This window comes from Choloepus didactylus, chromosome 6, assembly GCF_015220235.1.
Source record: "Choloepus didactylus isolate mChoDid1 chromosome 6, mChoDid1.pri, whole genome shotgun sequence".
Classification (NCBI taxonomy): domain Eukaryota; kingdom Metazoa; phylum Chordata; class Mammalia; order Pilosa; family Megalonychidae; genus Choloepus; species Choloepus didactylus.
Window position 1 is genome coordinate 63,576,494 of NC_051312.1, and position 22,233 is coordinate 63,598,726.

The window sequence follows — 22,233 nt, forward strand, 5'->3', positions numbered from 1 at the left end:
ATAACTAGGTCCCCATGGGGATGACCATCAATGTGCAAACTTCTCCTTATTTGAAAAGATCAAGACCAAGTGTCTTCTATTCCTATCCTGGCTGTAAGTCCCTCAGGGCCTTAAGGCTTAGAGGCCTGTAGCCCCACAAAGTCTATACCTGAAGCCTGAAGGAGCCCTTTTGCAGGGACTCCTTGAATAAATCACACGGACCAGCCTGGTGGGGGAGGTAGAGTCACACACAGCTCATGAACCTGTATGGGGGGGCGGAGGGAGGGAATACAAAGCCATGAGGCATCAGGCCCTTCTGCAGCTGTAAGCAGGGGCTGCTTTCTTGGGGATGGGATGGACACTGTCTACTGTCTGCCTGTGCGCCCCCACCCCCACCCCCAAGCCTTGGCTCTAAAACCCTAACACTGCTGTTTTATTTAAGCCAACAGAATGGCCATTCCTATCATGGTGGTCCCTGTGGGAAGCCATGCCCTTATTCTAGCAAGCTGCCATTAGGCAGAATGTCTCTGCCTCCCCTTGGGGGAATTGCTGTCTGAACCTATTACATCAGGCAGGTATTCTTCTATCAGCTGAACCAGGAGTCTAGTGAGCAGAGTAAGGCAAGGAACCAGGCAGGACTCAGAGGCAATGAGAACCACTGCTTCATGTGGCTCATGGGCCGCTCTGGGGGTGGGTCCCAAAGGTGGCCATTCCCAAGGCACATTACCTGGAAGTGGGGGTTGTCTGTAGGAGTGGACACAGGACGAGTCAGTCAGAGGTCCATAATGACCCACCAAGCCCCTCCAGTTGTAGATGAAAGTTGTGTGTCCATTGCTGGGAAATTCAATTCCTCGTTCCTGGCCTTGGATGCTGAGATGGGTCAGGATATCTGAGAACAGGCCCCAGAAAGGCTTTATGGAGGCTGGGGGTGAGCTCAGTGAACACACAGTTTTCCTCCTTCCTCCTGAACTTCTTTATGTCGGCTCTTTCTGCTGTCCCCTCTCCTGAGTGCCTGCTCTGTCCTCCATGCTCTGTGTGATGGCAGCTGACACTCCCTCCGGCTCTGCTCCCCATTGCCCCCCCCCCCCCAGCTTGCCACCTCATCAGGACACAGTAGAAAACATGTGGGACCTGGCAGACTTAGGCCCAAATTCTGGTACCACCATTTACTAGCTGTCTGATGTCGGGCAAGTGACTTCACCTCCCTGAGCCTGGGTGCCCTCTTCAAGAGAATGGAGATAATTAGACCCACCTACAAGATCATCACTGCAAATCCCTTGGCACATAGGCTCTCTATTAAATGTTCATTCTCTTCCTTCTTCACTCTCTGGCCTCCCTGCAGCCCTATGGGAGAATAGCCAGGAAAGTAGGCTTTGTGGATCCAATTCTGGCAGAAAAAACAAGGAGCTCTGTTTGCCCTTCATCTGCCTCTCCAAATCTTCTCAAACCCTGTCAGCCTGTGTAAAGCAGTTAAGCCATCCTCCTCCCTCTGTCCAGCTCCCAGCCTGTAGTTTTTGGCTAATTCTCAGTTCAGGGGCCCAGTCTAGAGGGAATGGTGGGTTTGGACTCCTCAAGATGAAAAAATTTGAGCTTAAGCATCAGAGGCAAAATTTGGGCTCCCAGCTGAGGCTGGCTCCCATCTTCTCTAACTCAGAACAGAGGGTCTTTGCAGATGAGGCTTGCCGGATCTCCCAATCTTCTCAGAGTCACCTGGAATTTCCCAGGATGCATCTCTGGTATCTGAACATTAGAAAGCTTTCTCCACAAATGATGGAGAAGGCGTGTGCTCAGATACCAGGAAATAAATAGCAATGCCTTTCATTTATACAGCACTTTGCAATTTGCAGCACTCTTTTGTGTATGTTATTTCATTTACTCTGGATGGCAAGCCCATGAGGGAGGTATTTTCCCCATTTTGGAGATGAGGTGAATCAGGCCCAGAGAGGTTAAGTGACTTAGGAAAGGTCACACAGATAATTAATGAAGAGTTCTTAATGCCAGTTCTTCTGACTGGCAAAGGTAATATGTCTCCCACTCTGAGAGGGCAGAAGCAGCCTGCTGGTCCTAGACCTGAGGTCCCATGCCCAGGGGGGGAGCAGAGCTGGGGGAGGGGCTCACCATCAAGTGGTTGCCTGGTGTTGTCTGAGGACTGAATGCCCTGTTTGCTGTGCTGTGCCAGCTTCAACACTACCTTGTAACCCTTGTCCTATAATGATGCCACCACTGCTCAGAAAGGAAAAGATAAGAAGAAAGCCAAGTATGACAGCCTTCAAGAGTTGAGAAAGAATAAGAAGGAACTGGAGTTTGAGCAAAAGCTTTACAAAGAGAAAGAGGAAATGCTGGAAAAGGAAAAGCAGCTGAAGATCAACCGGCTGGCCCAGGAGGTATGTGTCCTGCTCGCAGGTCAGGCGAGCATCTCTGGGACACACCTTGGGAGTTCCCACCATCCTCCCAGGGAACTAGCTGGAGTTGGTCTCCCCAGATAGAGTCAAAAGCTGATGGGGAGCCCTGTCTCCCCCTTCCAGGTCTGGATAATGAGACCATTCTGCCTGCCCAGGGTCATCTGAGACTAGCTTCTCCTTAGGGTATATGTTTGGGATGGAGACTCGGTCTCCTTTAGGGTATGGGTCTGAGGCTAGCCTGTCTGCCCAGATCATAGGTCTTAAGGTAACTCCCCACCTACCTGGCCTGAAGTTTGAGTCTGTCCCCTCCACACTCCATCCCACCAGGGTATGAGTTCAAGGTTAGGTTCCTCTACCCTTGGTGTGTCTTCCCACTCAGAGTATAGGTCTGAAGCTATCTCCTCTGCCTAGATTGTAGATCTAAAGTTAGTTCTCCACCCACCTGTCTAGGTCTGAGTCAGTCTGTCCCCCCTACCTACCCACCCACCCAGAATATGAGCCCAAGGGCAGGCCTCTCCAACTTGACTTGGCTTTGAGTGTGTGGATCTGAGACTAACCTCTTGGTAGAGGTAAGGCTAGTCCCCCACTCACTGAGGCAGCTCCTCTCAATATAGAATGTATCTGAGGCTAGACCTTGTCAACCTGAGAGTATATCTAAGGCTGCTCCCCAATAAGACATGTCCAAAGCAGTCTTACAGCATGAGTAATTCCTTTTTCCTGGGTGAATTGGGTGACCTTAACTTCCTAACTGTTGGAGATATTGGTTCTGCTTCTCTTTAATGTTTCCATGAATCTGAATGCCAGGATGATTAGATTACAAAACCAGAGATGTTCTGGAAAATGTGAAGAGCATTAGGTCTGGCATTAGGAACAAATTAGCTACAAAATTAAAAATAAAATTGAACTTGGTGCTTCTAAGGACAAGGCATCCTGGTGGGGGGAAAAAAGAGTAAAGTTAAACTCTTCTTTAGTGCTGGAAGGCTACAAAAGAACCATTCTTGGAGAATCATTAGAGTATCAGGGTTGAGGGTGGTCCTTGGGGGCAGCAAATCCCATACAAGACATGAGCCCCTTCTCTGATTTTGCCTACAAGTACCTTTAAGTCAAGCTGGTACAACCATCACCCTCTGCCCCCTTGTTTTTTCTCCTCAGGGGCTAAAGATGAACAAGCCCAGGTTTTTCTCTAGATAGTTGACAATAATATTACAGTTTTATTTTTAAAAGCTGCTTCTGTGCCTTTGCTGTCCATGTGTGGTTGAAGTGTGCCCTTTGTCCTCTCCCTTTCTCACTGGCCTTGGGTCCCAGGTATCTGAGACAGAGCGGGAAGACCTTGAGGAATCAGAAAAGATTCAGTATTGGGTGGAAAGGCTCTGTCAGACACGCCTTGAGCAGATCTCTTCTGCTGACAATGAGATTTCAGAGGTAACAGAGCTCTTCTTTCGACGTAGACCCTCCTGCTGTCCTCAGGATGACACACCTGTAATTGCTGGAGGCAAGATGGGCAATGGCAAACTTCACCAGCTACACCCCATGCCCATTCCACCTTTCAGGGCCCACCCCTATCCTCCCCACCCCTCTCTTGGGAAGGGGAGCCATGTCTGTATATCCGGGCTTATCTTCAGAGTGACCGTAAGTCCCAGCTCAGCTGAGATGGTCCCAATTAGGCCTGTTGTCCTGGCTTAATTATTAAGAATGCCCCCTTTCATTTTCAAGTGTCTTGCAACTTAGATGATAAATGATAGGATGACCTTACTCATCGCTCACATATAGCATAACTTGGGACCCTCCTGCATTTGGGCACTCCCCACCCTCTGCCTGGTGTGGGCTCAGCTGGGCATGCAGATGGCAGAGACGTTTCCCCATGGTTCTGGTTTGTGCGGGGTGGGTCTCCAACAGCAAGGGAAACCCAGGGCTGAGCATTGTACTGATGTATTGTGAATTGAAGCACTTGTCAATGTGGATAATGACAGAACTTCCTTGCAACCCCCCCAGATGACCACGGGGCTCCCACCTCCCCCACCTTCTGTGTCTCCCCTGGTCCCACCCCTGAGACGCTTTGCAGGCGGGCTGCACCTCCACACCACTGACCTAGATGACATCCCCTTGGACTTGTTCTACTACTCCCCAAAGACTCCCTCTGCCTTGCCTGTGATGCCCCACCCTCCACCCTCCAACCCACCCTCCAAGGTCCCCGCACCTCCCGTCCTTCCCTCATCAGGCCGTGTGAGTGCCTCATCCTCACCCTGGGCACAACACACTCCACCCCCCATTCCCATCCCTCCTCCACCATCCATTCCCACCCAAGACCTCACTCCTACCCGCCCACTGCCATCGGCACTGGAAGAGGCACTGGGCAACCACCCCTTCCGCACTGGAGACGCAGGCAATCCTACGGAGGACTGGGAGGCAAAGAATCACAGTGGGAAGCCCACCAGCTCCCCTGTCCCTGAGCGGAGCTTCCCACCCACCCCAAAGGTATTACCCCTGTTCAGCATGCTACACTTAAAAGCAGGAAGAGTGGGGAAGGGTGGTGTTTCCCACGTCTTCCACTGCTCCTGTAAGGAGACAGGAAGAAACATCACCTTCCCCCATTTTCCAGGAGTGAGTCCCCCAAACTGCATGCTCTGGACTTCCTGCATGTGTATGGTTTCTGCTGATTTTGAAGTGCTAGATTATATGGCAATTGCCTGTACTCTTTGGGATAAACGACATGTATCAATTCAATGTTTGTTCTCTCTTTGCTCTCTTGGCTAGTATGGGCTGGTAACTTTCACTATAATATTTGCAAGGCTATGTTAATGAATAGTCAGAACTCTCTGTCACATCCAGTCATTTCTTGGTATTAGGGAATGGCTAGTGGATATAGGAAATGATTCCCTGGTTTAATGGCAAAAGAGGAGATGGGATATGGGGGGAGGTATTCGGTTCTGCAATGAAGTGACAGCACTGTCCAATGCAGTATTAAGGTATTTTGGTGTCCTTTTCTATGGCACCAGACAATCACAATGGCTTGAAGTATAATACACAGAAATTTCTGGCTAACTTCCAACTACAGAAAAGATTAGGATGAAAGAGTTCCAAGAAATTTCCAAGTTTATTATTAAAAGACTATGGATTTTTTTCTTGGATATCAGGAGGCTGAACAGTGATCTTTCTCAAAAAGATGTATTTCTTATTAATTGTTCTTAATCCAAATACTATTTTGGAAGAGGTAATCCTCTAGGAAGACGTGAAGATTTGATCCCATGGAGAGAAAAATCAAAATATTCTTTTGCTTCCAGAGCCGTGGGGCCAGGCTTGAGTCAAAGCTAAAACAGCTTCTATCAGCTGAGGGTGGGGGATTTGGAGGGAGCTAGTAGCACGTGGCCAGTGGTTTTTATTAACCTTCCCTGGCTGGATTTGCATTCCTGCATGAAGAACAGAGCATTCAGGAGAGCCTGGGGGAAGGAAAGTGTGAGTGAAGAGTGAAGAGGCTGTAGCTTTTGGCAGGAAGACCCTCTGGGCCACAGGCAGGGGTCCTGAGGCTTGCAGCTCTGACAGGAAGGAGTCTATCTGTGCCAGGGATGTTGTCCTCCAGAGCCCAGGCAGGATCAGTATTTTCAGCCTGGCACAGAGGGCCACATCCTTCTCTGTGAGTGGCTTCCACGGAGATGAACAGCTGCTTTTCCTTGACAAGTTCAATTCTATAGTCACTGATAGGACACCTGCCTCGAGAGAGAAGCAGTGCCAAAAAGGATACAGAGGAGACTGGCACATATATGCTCTCAAGGACTTTGTCGTCTGAAGGATGAGCAGCTGATGGGGTAGAGTTCAGCTGTAAAATAGGCACAGGCCATGAGCTGTGGGAGTGATTCATTCCAATGGGAGGTTGAAACCACTCTGTAGAGTAGAGGGCTGATGAGCTCAGCCTTGAGGGATGGTGATACATGGAGGGTGGGAGGAAGGGCATTTCAGGTGCGGGAACATAAAGATGGCAAGGCAGGAACCGCGAGGAGTCAGGCTGCCTGGGTGTGAACTTTGCCTCTAACACTTACTGGCTGGATGACATTGGACATGTGCTACTTCTTCTATCTGAGCCTGGGTAACCTCTTCTATAAAATGAGAGTTATTGGCACCCACCTTTTGTCAGAATCAAATGAGTTGATACATGAACTCATTGTAAATTAATACTAGAAGAGTGGCAGGCACCTAGTAGGGGCTCAATAAACATTAGCTATGGTTATTGACAGTTCAGGGTATGAGAAAATTGGGGTGATGCCACAATCGTGGGATTGGAAGTGATCTCGGTAAGCTTTTGAGGCAGGGCCAAAAGTCAGGACAGGGGTCTGGCTTTCTCTGATTCCTCAAGGAATCCCCAGGTTCCCACTGTTAGTTCCTGAGCAGAGCACAGGGAAGGTTATAAAGCTCCCCCTCACAAGACATCTTGGAAGAAGTGGACCACAAGTGTCTCAACCCAAAGCCAGTGTTGTCCCTAGCTTGAAGACAGGGGCTGCTGTTTCAGTTGACTTCATCCTGCCTGCATCAGCACTTTGGCCCTTGCACCACCAAGCCTGCCCACTCTTCTCCTCCCTGCATGCTCCTGGCAGAATTGTCATCAGTGCTGCAGCAGGAAGGCTGGGCCATCACACAGCTGTACAGTCAGCCTCAGGTGATGGAAACAAACAGATGTGTAGACTTGACATCTGTGCCTGCCACACGAGCACCTGCCACAAGGAGGTTTGGGGGGACAGATCTACCCCTAAGCACTGTCCTGAGTGCCTGCCATGCTATTGAGGCCTTCGTTCAATGCATGTTTATTGAGCACCTACTATACACCAGATACTGCTGGGCACTGGAGTACCACACCAGAATAGGCAGCCACAGTCCCTACCAGTGAGAGCCTGGTGAGGAAGAGAGACAAGTAAGCAGGAAGCTACCCTCCCTGTGTGCTAAAAGGCAGAGATGGGTAAGTACAGGAGCAGTGATGATGTGTGGCGTGGAGAGAAAAGTTCAGGAGGGCTTTCGGAAGGCAGTCATGTCCAACCTAAGACCTGAGCAAGTAAAGCAGAAGAAGAAAGAGGTGCAAGATGTGCAAAGGCCTGGAGGCAAGAAAGCCTGGCATTTTGGAGGCTAAAGTTAGGCAGTGTGAGGAGAGTAGGGCAGAGTGAGAGATGTGGCTGAAAAGAAAGGCAGAGAAGCTCAAGAATACTTTGGGGATCATGCCAAGGAACTTCGTAGTCAATGGGGACCCACAGAAGGGTTTGGGACAGAGCTGTGACCCAGCTAGACTCGTTTTGCCTAAGATGATCAAGTGGGTTAGAGCAAAGCATGCAGGTTGCTTCAGCTCCCCTGGGTGCCTCTTTTACTGGCCCTCACCCCATGGCCTTGAGGTCTCTGTGCCCTCCCACCAGGAACAGCAGATGCTGCCTGCAGCAGTCCAGGGTCTAGAACCAAGGCTGGAGGCACCCCTGGCCACTGAGAGTGCCTTAAAAGTGTATCCTCTGAGTGAAAGTGGCTGCTGGTGCCCCTGTAATGAGGCTCTGGCCCAGATCCCTGATTCCTTAGAGTAAATAGTTTCTATGTTTCAGTTCACATTGTAGCCAATGGGCTTTGCATCTCTCTGCTGAAGATCATTACTGGTATCCCAGGACCTCCTGCAGGGTGAATGAACCCGGCTGGCAGAGCATGTGGATGGGTGTGATTTTGCATGTGTCTAGGAGTGCCTGGGCTACCCCACCACAACCTCACTCAGGTCCCTTTTAAACTATTGCCTGTAGACATTTTGCCCAAGCCCACAGCCCCCACGAGGCCCTGGAGTGTCCACCATCTCCAAACCTGTCATGGTTCACCAGGAATCCAACTTCATCTACAGGCCAGCTGTGAAAGCTGAGGTCCTGGTAAGCCCCTTGAGTCCCCTCCAGGGTGTCTCCAGAGGAGCAGACAAGGGCCCTCTCCTCTGGGTTCTGCCACATCTGGAGGGCGAGTGAGGTGAGACAAACTCAGATCAGAATCTCCTAACATTCTCTTTGGCCAAGAGATGGTTATTCATTTGACCAACGGCATTTCTGTCCCCCACTTGACCAAATGACCTGGGGGTCCATGTAATGATAATAATAGCCAACATGTATTAAGAGGCTATCATGTGCCATCACTGCGTGATCTCATTTATCCTTACAGCAATCCAGTAAGATGATTCTCTTGTTATCCCTGCTTACCATTTGAGGAAACTGAAGCTTGGAGACCCAGGATTTACTTCCAAGTCTTTCAGACTCAAAGCCCAGCTCTCAACCCCATTGCCATCCTGCCAAACCTGCAGAGATTCCAGTTGCCCTAGCCTCTGCCCCCAAGGCCTGTCGTGGCATGGGCAGAACGCCCTCAGATGGGGACCTGGCCAAAGCAGATCCGCTTCCTTCTCCATTTCGCTTCGTGCATCTGACAAGGCCTGGGAGCCTGAGCTGTGGGAGGTCCCCCACCCCTAGTCACCGAAGGCTGAGGGGCCTGGGACTCCTGTGTCCCTCCCCCAGGGTTGCCAGTCACCAGTTGGCCTCCCACTCGCAGTGGGATGAGAGCCATGACAGAATTTTTATCTCCCTTTCAAGGAAACACTATCCAAATGTCAGGACAGTACAGCTGAGATATTTATTCTGAGCTTTAGCTGCCCTGTCAGCTCCCTAGAGAACAAAGTTCACACTCCTGTTGAACTGGAGCTGGTGCATCCATGTCCGTTCTCTGGCTTATGACAAGGGGCGATGTCTGGGTAGCTGCTGTTTGGGGCGTCAGCCTGGCCGGGTTGTGTCTGTTTGGGGAGGGATAGCGCAGGGCAGCCCCAGGGCCTGGCACCAGGGGGCAGCCAAGACCTATTGGTAATGACCAGCCTGGCACTATTTTTTTTTTTCTGACAGCCACAGGAGATGTTGAAGAGGATGGTGGTTTATCAGACAGCGTTCAGACAAGTAAAATGATACCCGTCGTGTCTGTGATCCTCCCCTTTCTACCATCCCCCCTTCCCCCACCTCACCCCATCCCTCCTCCTCTGGGCCCCATTTCTCCCTCTCGGAATGCTGGTTCCTAGAGGGCCCCTAGCACCATCTGCTAGGCCAGAGCTGCAACCCTGTTGCCTGCAGAGGGATTAGGGAGGGTCTCATAACAGGTGGGGACCCTACGCTTGTTAGACCCCGTGCCCAGGCTCTTCTACTATTTATTGTTTGTTTAAAGAGTTGCAGGATGGGGGGACTCTCAGAGGATCTAGGAGGGAAGGAAGGGGCTGCCTGAGACATCTCCCTGCACCTATCCCCTGGTTTTCCCCTCAAGGCAGATCACAGCTTCACCCATACCCACACCCCATACCCAGCACCAAACCAGCTTCAGGAGGAAGTGGTGGCCCAGGCCCTCCATCTGCCCAGGGCACACCTGTGCAGGGGCTGTGGCGGTCCTGCTGCACTATGAGTGGTATATGACAGGTTGGCAGCCACTTATCCTCCCTGCTTCCTGGGGTTTATGTCCAAAGAGCCAGCCACTGGCTATTTCACACTTATGAAAGAGACCCCAAGGTAGAGAGAAACAGATGTTCCCAGCAGCCAGCCCTGCTTCCTCAGTCTCACCATCAGACCACAGATTACTTGACAAGCATGGAGCAAAAAGGGAGGTAAACTGTAAAGTGAGACCTGGGCATCTGCAAAAGATGCTGCTCCGAGCCCAGGATTGGAGAATGACAGGTAACAGCTAACACATAGAAGATGTGATATGCCAAGAACCATTTCTAAATATTTGCTGTAGAGTAACTCATTTAATCCTTATAACCACCCTAGGAGGCAAGTGCTATTCTCATCCCCATTTTATAGATGAGAAACTGAAGCAGAGAGGTTAGGAAACCTGCCCATGGCCACCCAGCCATGGAATCCAGGTGGCTGGGCTCTGCAGTGTCTGTGCCCTAAATACCAGGCCATCCTGCCTCTCAAAGCACGGCGATTGAGTAGGCGTTTCAGGACCTGGCTGTGTAGGCCACAAACAGGCCTCAGAGGGTGAGAGGTGGAAGAGAGTCCAAGGCCCCAGGTGGGGAGTCGGGCCCTTGGTCCACTGCCCACTGACTGAGTGGCCTTGCACACGAATGTCAGCTCTCTGGGCCTCAGATTCGCCATCTGTTGGATGAGGAATTGGCTTCCCTCTTTAAGGGTCAGCCTGCTGTAATGGCTTATGAGGCTGTGATCTAAATTCACACCAAGACACCAAGTTTCTGCCATCTGTCCCTCCCTGGAAGCAGGCTCTCAGGGGGAGGAAGAGAGAGAAGGCTAGCGCTGCCAGGTTTTCCAGCCAGGGGTAGGCAGGGCCCTCTTTAGTGAGAGTGTTGACCTTGACCCTGTCTGATGACCCCCTGCCCTTGGATTTGCTGCATCCCCTCCCCTGTCTGCTGCCCTGACAGCCGCAGACCCACCTGGGTGTGGCCTCAGAGCTGGGACAGGCTCAAGACCTCTTTGGGGTTGAGTCTGGAAGACATCGGCCAACAAGGAGAGGTGGCATGCTCTATCTTCTGATACCAAGCCCCCATTATGGGTCCAGAGTGCAGCTGCTGCATGTATGGGAGGGAGAGGAGGCCTGTGGTCTCCCCCTGACTCTGACCGCCGGCCCAGGAGGCAGCACCTGTGCTTGATGTGGCCTAGAGCTCCTTGGGTGCTGAGAGTGGCGCTACTCAGTCCAGCAAGGCCTGTGTGGGCACCTGCCACAAGGCCTTCTCCTTTGCTCCCACCTTCCCGTGAGGGCTAGCCAAGGCTTTGCTGCCCTCGGGCCTGAGGATTCCTGACCCCCCAGGCCGGTGGTCTCCCCTGCCTCCTGCTCACTGCGTGTGACTCCTGGGGGAGGTGGGTGTGTTCTGGCTCCGTCTCACTTGTCTTCACTGCCTTGTTTCTAACAACACCTCCACCCTCCCTCTGGGAAGCACCCCAGAGCCTGGGGAAGGCTCTTACCTTCTAGATAAACAATACATTCAGAATAGTGCCAGGCAGCAGGCCAGCACAGATGTCCCCCACTTCCCACTTGGTGCCTGGCGTCCCTTTGCCTCCCCAATCACCCTATGCCTGGCTTCCCAGGGAGAGCAGCCTCTGAGCAGTATTGCCCCTTCTTTGAGATCAGTGAGGGGATGGAGAGGAGTTGGGTTTCGCCACGAGGACCTGGTGTGGCCCCTCTCCAGCCCTTAGTAGAAATGAGCTAGGGCCTGAAAGAACAGAGGCTGGAGAGAGAAGACTCTCAGCACGGTGGACGCTGGCTGCCTGCCCCACCTAGACAGAGGGTCCCCCACTCCACTCCACCCCACCCTCACCAGTCAGAGATGCCCAGCTCCTGGAACAGTGCAGGATCCAGGCCGAGGTCCTTCAAATGCTGGCCTGTGGCTTCCTGCTTCCCCCTGGGCGGGGCTGCTCTGGCTGCGGGGGCTGCCAGCTTCCTCCCTGCATCCTGCATCCAGGCCATGCCTGGCCCTCCCCCACCCTCTCTCCTACCTCTGACCTTGGATTCAGACCCATTCACCATCCTTCTCCTCTGCCCTGAGCTTGTTTCCTTCAGTGACCCTCAAGCACCTCTGCTCTGTGACCCTAAAACCCTCCCTTTGCTTCCAGGATTTCCGGAAATATGAGGAAGGCTTTGACCCCTACTCCATGGTAAGAGAGAAGCTCCCCTCCCCCCGGGGAGGAATCCCGGGCCTGGCCAGGACTCAGCGTGTGTCTGATGGTGGCCTGTTCTGGGTGCTGGGTGCCCAGGGGAGGAGGCAGGGCACCCACGAGGAGCCCCAAGGATGTCCCAGACTGCTGTTTCCTGTGAAGCCTTCTTCAAATGGCATCCAACTGCACAGCATGTGGCTGATGTGTGTGCATGTGCTTCTGTGTTTGTGCATGTGTGTGTGGTTTATAATAACAGTTACACTTACTGAGCACTAATTCCATACCAGGCACTGTGCTGTGTGTTTACAAGGCTTTATCTCACCCAGTGCTCACAATAATCCCCATGAGGAAGCTATCAGTGTTGTCCCCATTTCACAGAAGGGTATACTGAGGTGCAGAGAGGTTAATTTGCTCTAAGTCACACAACTAGTAAGAAGTAGACCTGGGATTTGTGTGACCACTTGTGTGTTTGTGTGTGTGTGTCCTGTGGGGCCTGGGACCTCCAGTTGAAGACCGATGGGAGTGGGGCTGGGAAAGTGGGACCCTTTGTCCATGTATTTCTGGGCCCAGCGTCCCACAGGTGCCTGGCTTCCCCTTCCATCCCTGCCCCCACCCCCCGCCCCTGCCCCTGCCCAGGCAGACTCAAAGCTCCCACTGTCTTTTTCTCTCTAGTTCATCCCAGAGCAGATCATAGGGAAGGATGTTCGGCTCTTGCGCATTAAGAAGGTACTTGGGCAGGTGGAGGTTGGCGGGATCCCATCCTCCTCCATTCCTGCCCCCTCCCAACTCATTCTCCTGCTTCTCCTACTCTCAAGCCCACCCCTCATTGACCCCCTCGGGTGCCCACCTTTGTCCCCTGTCACCCTGGGAATGCCCCTTCCTGGGTGGGACAGCACACCTAGGTCCCATGTGGTGCACATGCCCCATTTTCTCCCCGGTGATGCTGCCAGGGCTCTGGGCTTCTCCTGGCCCCTCTGTGGCCATCGACAGACTCCTTGGTGCCCAGGTGCCCACAGGCTGCTGTCTCCTTGGCTCCCTAATCCTTTGTCCTCCAACCAGGAGGGATCCTTAGACCTGGCCCTGGAAGGCGGTATGGACTCCCCGGTCGGGAAGGTGGTCGTCTCAGCTGTTTACGAGGGGGGAGCCGCTGAGCGGCACGGTGAGTGGGGACTGGCCACACCCCGCTTTGGGAATGGTGTGATGGTGCTATGGGACTCTCCAGGAAAGCGAACAACTGCCCGCTTGTAGTGGGCTGGATGATCGCGCAAGAATGCCCTCCCCGCTGGGTCCATCCATCTCTCCAGCCCCACTCGTTGCCTGAAGGCATTTGATGGCTCCAGGGCCTGTGAGTACACAGAGAAACCAGATACCCTTGCCCTCCAGAGGCTCCTGCCATGCTCAGAATTGCCAGATGCTGACAATAGTGCACTAACTGCTAAGAGGACTACGGGGTGGAGAGGAGCTGTGGGAGCCCCAAGGGACAGGAACTGTGGGGAAGGCTCTCTAGAAGAGTAGTAGCTGAGCTGAGCCTTAAAGGATGAGGTGATGTTAGCCTCCTAGAGGTGGGAAGGGACTTTCCAGGAAGAGGGAACAGCACATGCAAAGGCAGGAGAGGAGCTATCGAAACCTCACTCGTCCTTGCAATAATGACAACAGCCAACATTGGCTGGGAACTTACCATGTACCAGATGCTGTTCTAAGTGCCCGTGTTTACGTATTTCATGTATATTAACTCATTTAATCTTTTGCAACAACCCCAAAAGTTGATACTGTTTTTATTCTCATTTTTGGCTTGGGAAACTGAGGCACAGATAGGTTAAATTACTCATTTAAGATCCCATAGTTAGTAAGTGGTAGAGGCAAGGTTTGAACCCAGCCAGTTTGAGCCTTTTTCTTTACCTCCTGGTGTGAGTTGCCACCCCTGCCTGGGCCTTCCACAGCCATGCCCCGCCCCTCTTCTCAGCCCTCACGCCCTTGGGTCTCTCTTGTGGCGTGACCGTCTTCCATCTTGCTTTGCCTTTACCCCTCATCCACAGACACACACACAAGTCTCTGCTGATGAGCAAAGCCTCTTGGACCCCAGGAGGCACAGTCTATAGTCTCAAACCGTCAACCCATTCATGAGTCAAGCAGTGTCTGAAATTCCACCATTGGTCATTTCTTCTCCAAGTCAAAGGAAGCTTTACAGTACTCTCGAGTCCTTTGTGGAGGCCCAGGTGTCCTTTGAAGGAGGAGTCCCAGACCCGACCTTCTCAGGCCAGAGCAGGGAATCCCGTCAGCACACAGATCCCTTCTGGACAGTCCTAGGCTGGAGCCAGCCCGTCTTACACGCTCCATGCGATAGAATGGAGGGCAGGTGAGGGCTTGAGGTTGGAGAGTCGTCCAGTTGCTGACACCAGGCTTCTGTGGCCCATAGCCCTTCTGAGGACCCCTAAGGGGAGGGGTGCTGGAGCCATGATTAGAAGTCCAGCTCTGCACCCATGACCTCAGTGAGTTTGGCCTCTTCCAGCCACACCCTGAGTCTTCATTGCAGCCACGGAAAGGGGGCTGATCCAGCTAGGCAGCTCCCCTTCCTCCATGCAGCTGCCATGGGCCACTCTGCCAGCTGGCCCCTATCCTCCTCCTTTCCTGTGACACAGCCTGTCCTCATTTCTGTGCCAACTTGGGGAAGGGGTTGCCGCTTGGCCTGGGGAGGCCACCGTTTGCTTGTCTAGCAGGGACAGAGGACCAGCATGGATGGTGACTTTTCCTGGGTCCTTCCCCCCTACAAAGCACCAGCCAACCACCCACTCACTGCCACTGCCAAGACAACTGGGGCACCATCGTGGGCAGGGGAGGGTAGCGACCTGCCATAGTCATACTAGGAAGGGGCAGAGCCAGCCCAGGACCTCAGATTCCCAAGCCAAGAGGTTTCCTGCGCAGCCTCCCCACCACCACCACTCCCCGCTTAGTCACTCAACAAGAAATCAGACAGCCCTCGGTGTGCCCAGTGCAGTGCTTGGCGGACACGAGAGAAATGGGAGCCATCCCCATGACTCCGGAGAATTGCTGTCTGATGGGGAGGTGAGGGTCACATGCCCAGCACAATTGGTTAGGATTTGATGGTGAGCCATTTGTTGCCAGCTCTGGAAATGCAAAAAAAAAAGAGCGATCACTATGGGTAAGGGTTTTTGGTGAAAGAGTCCTGGTCAATGAGAGTTGAAGGACAGAGGAGAGAAAAGCAGTGGGAACAGGAGGTGGGACCTGTGCTGGGAGGACAGGCTGAATGGAACAGAGGACCCCTAAGCTCTTCTCTGTCACTGGGGCTTCAGGTGCATGTGGCCGAAAGCCCCTTGCCCGTATATTCTTCCGAGTGTTCCAAGGCTGAGAGAGCTCCCCTGAGGAAGGAGTGGTAAGTGTTGCATTGAAGGACTTTTTATACCAGGAAGGGAGAATTGATGCACAGTACACGTGGTGCTGATCTCTCCACCTGCACAGTGCAAGACCTTTTACATGGGGGAGGCAGGGGGAGGGTGATCACCAAGGTCAAGTTCACGGCAGCTTCTTTTCCTCATGGAAGGTCCAGCTTTTCCCATCCCTGAGTATTTCCTGCTTCCCACACCAGCTTCCTTTCTCGGACTGGTTCCCTCTAGGCTTTTGACAGTTCCCCCAGGTAAGGCTTTGCCTCTCCAGGGGAATCCCTACCCATTTTTGCTTCATGAAGTACTGCTTAGCCCCACACTGATTCATTCTTTTGAATTTTTAAATATTTCTGGCATGGAAAAACAATATAACAAATATAGCCCCATCACCCAGCTTAAGATATAAAACATCAAATACAGTCAAAGCCCCTGTACCCTACTCTGGTTGCATTCTCTGTTTCCCCCTCCCCGAGGTAAACTACTTACCTGAATTCTTACCCCTCGATTTGAAAAAATTACTTCTTTTCTTAGTAAATGAAAAAGGTAATACATAGTCTTTTAATAAATTCAAACTGCATGGATTTATACAAAATGAAAAAGTCAAAGTCATCAGCTACCTCTCCCCAGTCCCACTGTCCAGAGAAAACTTGTTGTCTGCAGTTTGGTCTGAACTGCTTTGGCCATGCAGGCAGCTGGTGAAAGTTTCCCCAGGAACACATGTGTTTTAAGCCACCACAGCCACCAATTTTAGTAGTGCACACACATTCCAATCAGCCACTGTGTCCTCAAGGCATTGATCTATTAATCTATTTCAACATAATTTCTGCATAATCCATAATGTATTCTGTGGACATCAAGACTGGGAAGAAAATCCTCAAAGAAAAAAAAGAGGGTGGGAGTGGTGTTGTGACATCAAAGAATGAAACCACACACAATCCACCCACTTCTTAGTAAGCCCTGATGCACCTTAGCATATTAAAGGCTCTGACAAGTCCTGCAATAAGCAACTCTGTTTAGTTTATAACCCAGCATTTCCCAAACTTATTAGATCCCAGAATATCTTATCCAGGAACAACTTTTAACATCATTCATTTATTCACCAAATAACTTTTGAGTTCCTATTTTGTGCTAGGCATTATGTTAAGTATTCAAGGTATAGTCATGAGCCAGAGAGACAGCTCCTGCCCTCATGGAGCTTACAGTCTGATGGGAGAGAGCATCAGTAAACAAGTAAACAGGTAGATACATGGTTACAAACTGTGAAAAGTGCCATGCAGGAAAAGACTAAGATGTGGGGAGTTAAAAATAGGAAAGATTGACTTCAGATTGACTGGAGTCAGAGATCTCTCCTAGAGGAGATATTTCATCTGAGACCTAAAAGAAGAAAAAGTTGGGGGGAAGAGGAGGTGTTCCAGAGAGATGGAAAAGCATGTGAGGCTCTGAGGTGGGGAAGAGCTTGGCGTGCTCAGGGACCTCAAGTAGCCCAGTAAGGCATGGAGAGGGGCTGCTTGTGGAACTCAGGTGTCTGTTAACCTCACTGGGAATGCAGTAACAGAGGTCTGTACGAGAGCTGGCACAGCAGAGATTCGTCACTGGGGTCCCGAGTCGGCTGAGCAGGGAAGAGGGTGTGGGTGGGGTGAGGAGGAAGTACCCAATGAGTAACCTGGCTACATGAGCTTTCAGAACCCAAGGGTCAGGCCTTGTCTGCAGCCCCACAGTGACCACCCCTGCCAAGTCCTGGGCCAGGCACACGCCACATGCAGGCCACTTGGCTAATCAGCCTTGTCTCTTCGTGCAGGTGGTATTGTGAAAGGGGATGAGATCATGGCGATCAATGGCAAGATCGTGACGGACTACACCCTGGCTGAGGCCGAGGCCGCCCTGCAGAAGGCCTGGAATCAGGGCGGGGTAAGAGTGCTCTCCCTCCCTCTCTCCCTGGCCTGCCTGCCTCAAACCTTGGCCTCTGCTGCCAGGTCTTCCCACCAGGGTGCCCCTTCTCAGGGTGGGTATCACCCAGACCCCCCATCCTGCTTGTGTTCTAAGTCTGCTAAGATGGGAGACAGAAAATAAATGCCATCTCCTGACCATGGGTCCAACAAGCTAGTTGCACGAATAGAGACCCCAGAATATGGGACCTGGCAACCACCCAAGAAAAAGACTTAAGGTCGTATCTAAGTACACAATGAACAGGAATCAACAGAGTGCTTGGGGCGATTAGGAAGCATTAACAGAAGCAGAGGGCCCAGAATGAAGGAGGGGCTGGCTGGTGGTTGTCTGCTCTGTGGCCATCACTCACCCACCTGGATCAGGGCCACCATGTAAGGTCTTCTAGGCTGTGCACTGCACAACCCGTGGGGGTGCCCTCCTACAGACTGCAGTATGAGTAGTGCCTTCTCATGTTGTGCGATGCACAACCTGTACAACTGTATGCAGGCAGCCGAGCCTGGGGTATTAAGTTCAGAGCCGAGGAAGCTGACCAGATGGGCCTGGGACCCAGATGAAGGGATTTGGAGAAGAGAAGATTCACGGGTAACACGATGACTGTCTTTTACTATCTGAAGGGCTGCATCAGGGTAGAGGGAGCAGAAGAGTTCTCTGATTCTTGAGGCAGAGCTGGAAAGGATGGGGAGACGTCCTGGGGAGAGAGAGTTCAGCTTAATATTAGAAGCTTTTGCATGGTAGAGGGGTCCAGTGATGTTTTCAAACATTAGATGAATACAAGCCAAGGACAAATATTGATGGAGAAACCAAGGATGCCAGTGGTACCACTGAGGGAACTCAACTGTTAGGGTCAGAAACTTAGGCCAGATGTTTCCCAATTAGCTGTGCATCAGAATTACCTAGGAAGCTCATAAAAAATACTCTTTCCCAGGACCCCCCCTGACTTTCAGGGGCCAAGTCCATGGGTCTATTAATTTTAAGAAATTCCCCCAAGTGATTCTGAGGTTGCCACCTGGCCCTGGTCCACAGATCAGCCTTTGGGAATGTGGTGTCAGGCGCCTTGCAACCCTGATCTCTATGATTCTGAAGCCTCCCAGATCCCCAGATCATGGGACTCCATAATGGGGCCCACCCCCAACAGGAGGAGCCCCAGCCCTGCTTGGCCCCACCTCCCCATGGGAAGAAGGCCTGGCCGGCTAATCTTGGGCCATGGGCCTAGGAATGGAAATGGAATGGCAGAAGCAGACATGTCATTCCACCCCTGAGGGTGCCCCCAGAGTCACATGGCTTCTCCCCACAGGACTGGATTGACCTTGTTGTTGCTGTCTGTCCCCCCAAGGAGTACGATGATGAACTGTAAGTATAGGCTGGCATCTGACCCACTACTTTCTTTCTCCTCCTCCAGAATCTTGGCCACCTTCCCCCTGCCCTCGTCCAGCCTTACTACTACAGTCTCTAGAAGTAATAGCTCCTAGAGATCTCCAGAGCTAGAGAAATCCTGGAACTAAGTCACAGTCCTCAAACATTGTCAGAGCTGCCTCCATGGCCTTCTTGTCCAAATTCTTCTTAATGTATGGGGAAACTGAGGTCCAGAGAGGCTGAAGGTCTCAGACCAAGTAAACAATGACATTAGGACAAAGATTCAGGACTTTTGATTCCTCACTCAGGACTTTTTCCACCACATCATCATTAGAAAGTATGAAGATTTCTGTGTCCATCCTTTACTCTCTGAAAGTTCTTCCTGATATCTAACTCCATTCCTTCGTGCTGCATCTCTAGGTTGCCAGAACCACAAGCTTTTGGCCCACCCTGCAGGATCTATCTGCCTTTCTCTATGATTCATTATGTGTCTGTCTCTTCATCCCTCTTCCCTTCATTCCTATCCCCTTCTCTCTTACTCTCTCCTTTTCTTGCTTCCTACTTCTCTTTGTCCCTGGCTCTGAGTCCCTGCTTCTCCGTCACTGTCATTCTGCATCCATTTTTATTTCAGTCTTTCTCTGTCTCTCTCCCTGCCTCTGTGGTGTCTCAGCTCCATCCTTACCTCATCATATCACCTCCTGCTCCCCACTCCCACACCCCCAAACTCATCAGATCCCTGCTTGCCTGTCGCTGCTGTGCCTACTTGCTCTCCCTGCCTGGCAGAGGCTGAGTTCCGTGTGTGTCTTAGAGAAACGAAGGTCGTTTAGCTCTAATTCTGGAACTCAGGGCCTGGACAGGACCCAAGGCAGAAGTCAGGTGAAGGGAGAGATCCGGTGGAGCTCTGCCCGGAGTAACCCAGCCTTGTTTTGTGTTTTCTGCTCCGCTCTGCGTATGTAGCTCATCTCTCTCGTCCTCTGCAGCCGAGAGCCCACCGCTGCTCCGAAGGCTCCTTAAAGACGGTGCTTCCACGCACAGACACGGGTTCCTCCTGCAGCCGGAGCCTGGCAGCCCCCCGCGGTGAATAGGCAGGCGTGGCGCAGGGCCGTGTCCGTCTGTGCTGCCTGCCGTGCCTGTTGCTGCTGACGCTGCCATCGGCAGGTTCTTTGGACTGGTGTCTGGAGGGGGTGTGAGCCGCCATTGATGAAATGCCCTTGAGGTCTGCTCTTGGCCACGCTCAAATTCTGTCAGACTCAAAGCCCTCCTGCTCCAAGGAGCAGAACAGAGCAGAGCCAAGTCTGTAGCACTTGCCTGGGGCCCAGAAGTCCCGGCTCACCATGGCCCTTGGGACCTGCCATGTTCCCATGCAGCAACCAGATGAGCAGTATGGAGCACCGAGCACTGTTCTCTGATGGGCACAGACAGTGCCTCCAATGAGGGGTAATGGGCTGGGAATGCCCAAAGGAAGCACAGGCTGAATTGCACCCTCCAGGAGATGTCCTCACCAAGATGTGCCTCCCTTCCCTGAGACCCCCACCCTGCTGGAAGCCCCTGCTCCACCTGTCTCCCACACTTAGGCAGAGCCAGGGCAATTAAGAGGTTTTTAAGGCTGGTCCAAAGAACCAGGGTTTGTGTATTGGCGTGACCTGTCATAGCCTGGGTCCTGCTCAGGTCAAACTGACCTCTGTGGCTTCTTCCTCCTTTGGCTCCGGGCTCTGTTTGTTTCCCACCCTACAACAGGGCTGTGCCCCTGGACAAAGCTGGCAGGTGGCTGTGCAACTGGTGTCTGATGTGGCCTGAAGCCGACAGCTGGCACACCCAAACCTGAACTTGTTCACTTTTCTGTTACAAGTTCCTTAAGACATTGGGGCCTCATGCTCCCAAGACAGTGCCCTGGCTTCTGGGATAGTCTAAGTGACTCCATGTTTCCCGTCACTTGTCATCTGCTCTTTGTGAGGGGCCCCAGCCCCTCTTCCTCTGGGCTGCCCCCCTTCCCCACCCCCAGTGGCCGCTCTGCTTCCTCCTCGGCCTCCTGTGTGCTATGGCTGGTGTGTCACCACATAGGGGCCACACAGAGAGGGGCCTCCAGAGGCGGGAAGGGCCTCTTGCCACCAGATGAGTGCCTCCCGGGGTCAGGGCCCTGCCCCGGGCTGAGTGTGCACCAAAAAGGCCCGCATCCACCTGGTCTTTTTCCTCTTCCCCACAGGACCTTCTTCTGAAGTCCAGACGGATAAACCAAACTCACTCCTAGAAGATGGTGAGCTGTGGACCCCCCTCTTGAACACAAAGCCTGGGGCTACCCTTGAGAGCTGCCCAGCCTGCCAGCACTAGAAGGCACCCCCCGAACCCCACACCCAGCACCTGGATTTTAAACTCCTTAGGGCTCCGATTAGGGCTGGACCAGGGGCACCTTAGGCCTCTCTTTGGAAGGGGAGGAAGCAGCCAACCATCCTGAAGAGGGCCCTGGGATCCAGACTCTCCATTTCTTTGCCTCTGGCCCTGTAAATTTGGTCTTTCCCAGCCTTGGGGCACTCCTCCCTTGAACCCTAATAGGACTTGACTCTTTGAGTCTCTCTCTCCATCCCTCTCCTCTCAATCCTGCTATAATTGCTGCCACAAACAATAACTCCGAGCTCATTAATAAAATAAACGGATTTTTTTTCCCCCAGCTCATGGGAGTGAGTATGGATTCAGACAGCAGACTGAAAGTTAAAAAATAAAAACCATAAGGATTTGGCCCTAATTCAAAAGTGAGAAACAAATCCCTGTGCCATCATCTGTTTGGGTCTGAAGGAAGGATATGATCAAATGGCCAAGGGTTGGCTTGAAGCAGAGAGCTGGGGCTGTAGAAGATGACTGGGCTAGCTTCAGTGTCTCTTCAGCAAAGATATGTCAGAGAATGAAGCCCATGTGGCAAGGAGTTTGCACAATTACAGAAAGCACAGCTGCAGGCAGGATCCCTGGGGGGTCACCTCAAGGTGTGGGGTGTCCAAGCTTCTCTTAAGGACAGCATGGTCATGCTGCTTCTCCTGGAGTCTCCAAGACAGGATGCAATTAAAAGAGGTGCAGGGGACCTCATTCCCTCCATGAAGTTATATCCAGCAGAACTCCATAGGGGAGGAAAGGGTTTAAAACAGGAATCTGTAGCTCGGGATGCTGGCTGGAGGTAAGTCAAGGCCCCCAGGTTACAGGGACCAGGGATGCTCTCAGGCTACCTCCAAGAAAGAGAGTAGGTCACGTCAATAGAGGCCTCTCATGGAAATCTGAAGCCAGGAGACACGGTGTCCCCAGGCCTCCTAAGAATTGGAAGTGGAAGGTGGTTCTGATTTAAGATGTCCCAGAGGAGAGCTCTCTCTCTATCTCTTGGTGGGTGCCTCACAGCCTCTCAGCTTCTTGCTATTACAAGTAGGCCTCCACTCTCTGCCACCAGCTTCCTCTTTTCCTCAGAGCTTCAGCTTGGGCATGGCCACCATAATCTTCTGCCTAACTCTAGGTGACCTTTCAGCTGTAGTTCCACCCCCAGCT

The 22,233-nt window shown here is 52.2% G+C and overlaps 1 protein-coding gene across 6 annotated transcripts in view; it reads left to right on the forward strand.

The window, feature by feature from the left end:
* USH1C (USH1 protein network component harmonin) overlaps positions 1 to 21,382 on the forward strand; it is a 49,217-nt gene extending 27,835 nt beyond the window's left edge. The window contains exons 16-27 of one of the 6 annotated variants that reach the window (XM_037840088.1): positions 2,211 to 2,363; positions 3,687 to 3,803; positions 4,374 to 4,856; positions 8,138 to 8,257; positions 9,263 to 9,313; positions 11,969 to 12,010; positions 12,683 to 12,736; positions 13,070 to 13,169; positions 17,210 to 17,319; positions 18,653 to 18,708; positions 19,669 to 19,869; positions 20,915 to 21,382. In XM_037840088.1, coding sequence (XP_037696016.1) covers positions 2,211 to 2,363; positions 3,687 to 3,803; positions 4,374 to 4,856; positions 8,138 to 8,257; positions 9,263 to 9,313; positions 11,969 to 12,010; positions 12,683 to 12,736; positions 13,070 to 13,169; positions 17,210 to 17,319; positions 18,653 to 18,708; positions 19,669 to 19,792 — 1,410 coding nt within the window. In that variant the 3' untranslated portion in view covers positions 19,793 to 19,869; positions 20,915 to 21,382. Of the gene's footprint in view, positions 1 to 2,210; positions 2,364 to 3,686; positions 3,804 to 4,373; positions 4,857 to 8,137; positions 8,258 to 9,262; positions 9,314 to 11,968; positions 12,011 to 12,682; positions 12,737 to 13,069; positions 13,170 to 17,209; positions 17,320 to 18,652; positions 18,709 to 19,668; positions 19,870 to 20,914 lie in introns of those variants that run through there. The other 5 variants (XM_037840083.1, XM_037840085.1, XM_037840086.1 and 2 more) reach the window with 5 other exon arrangements.
* Positions 21,383 to 22,233: the final 851 nt, after the last annotated feature.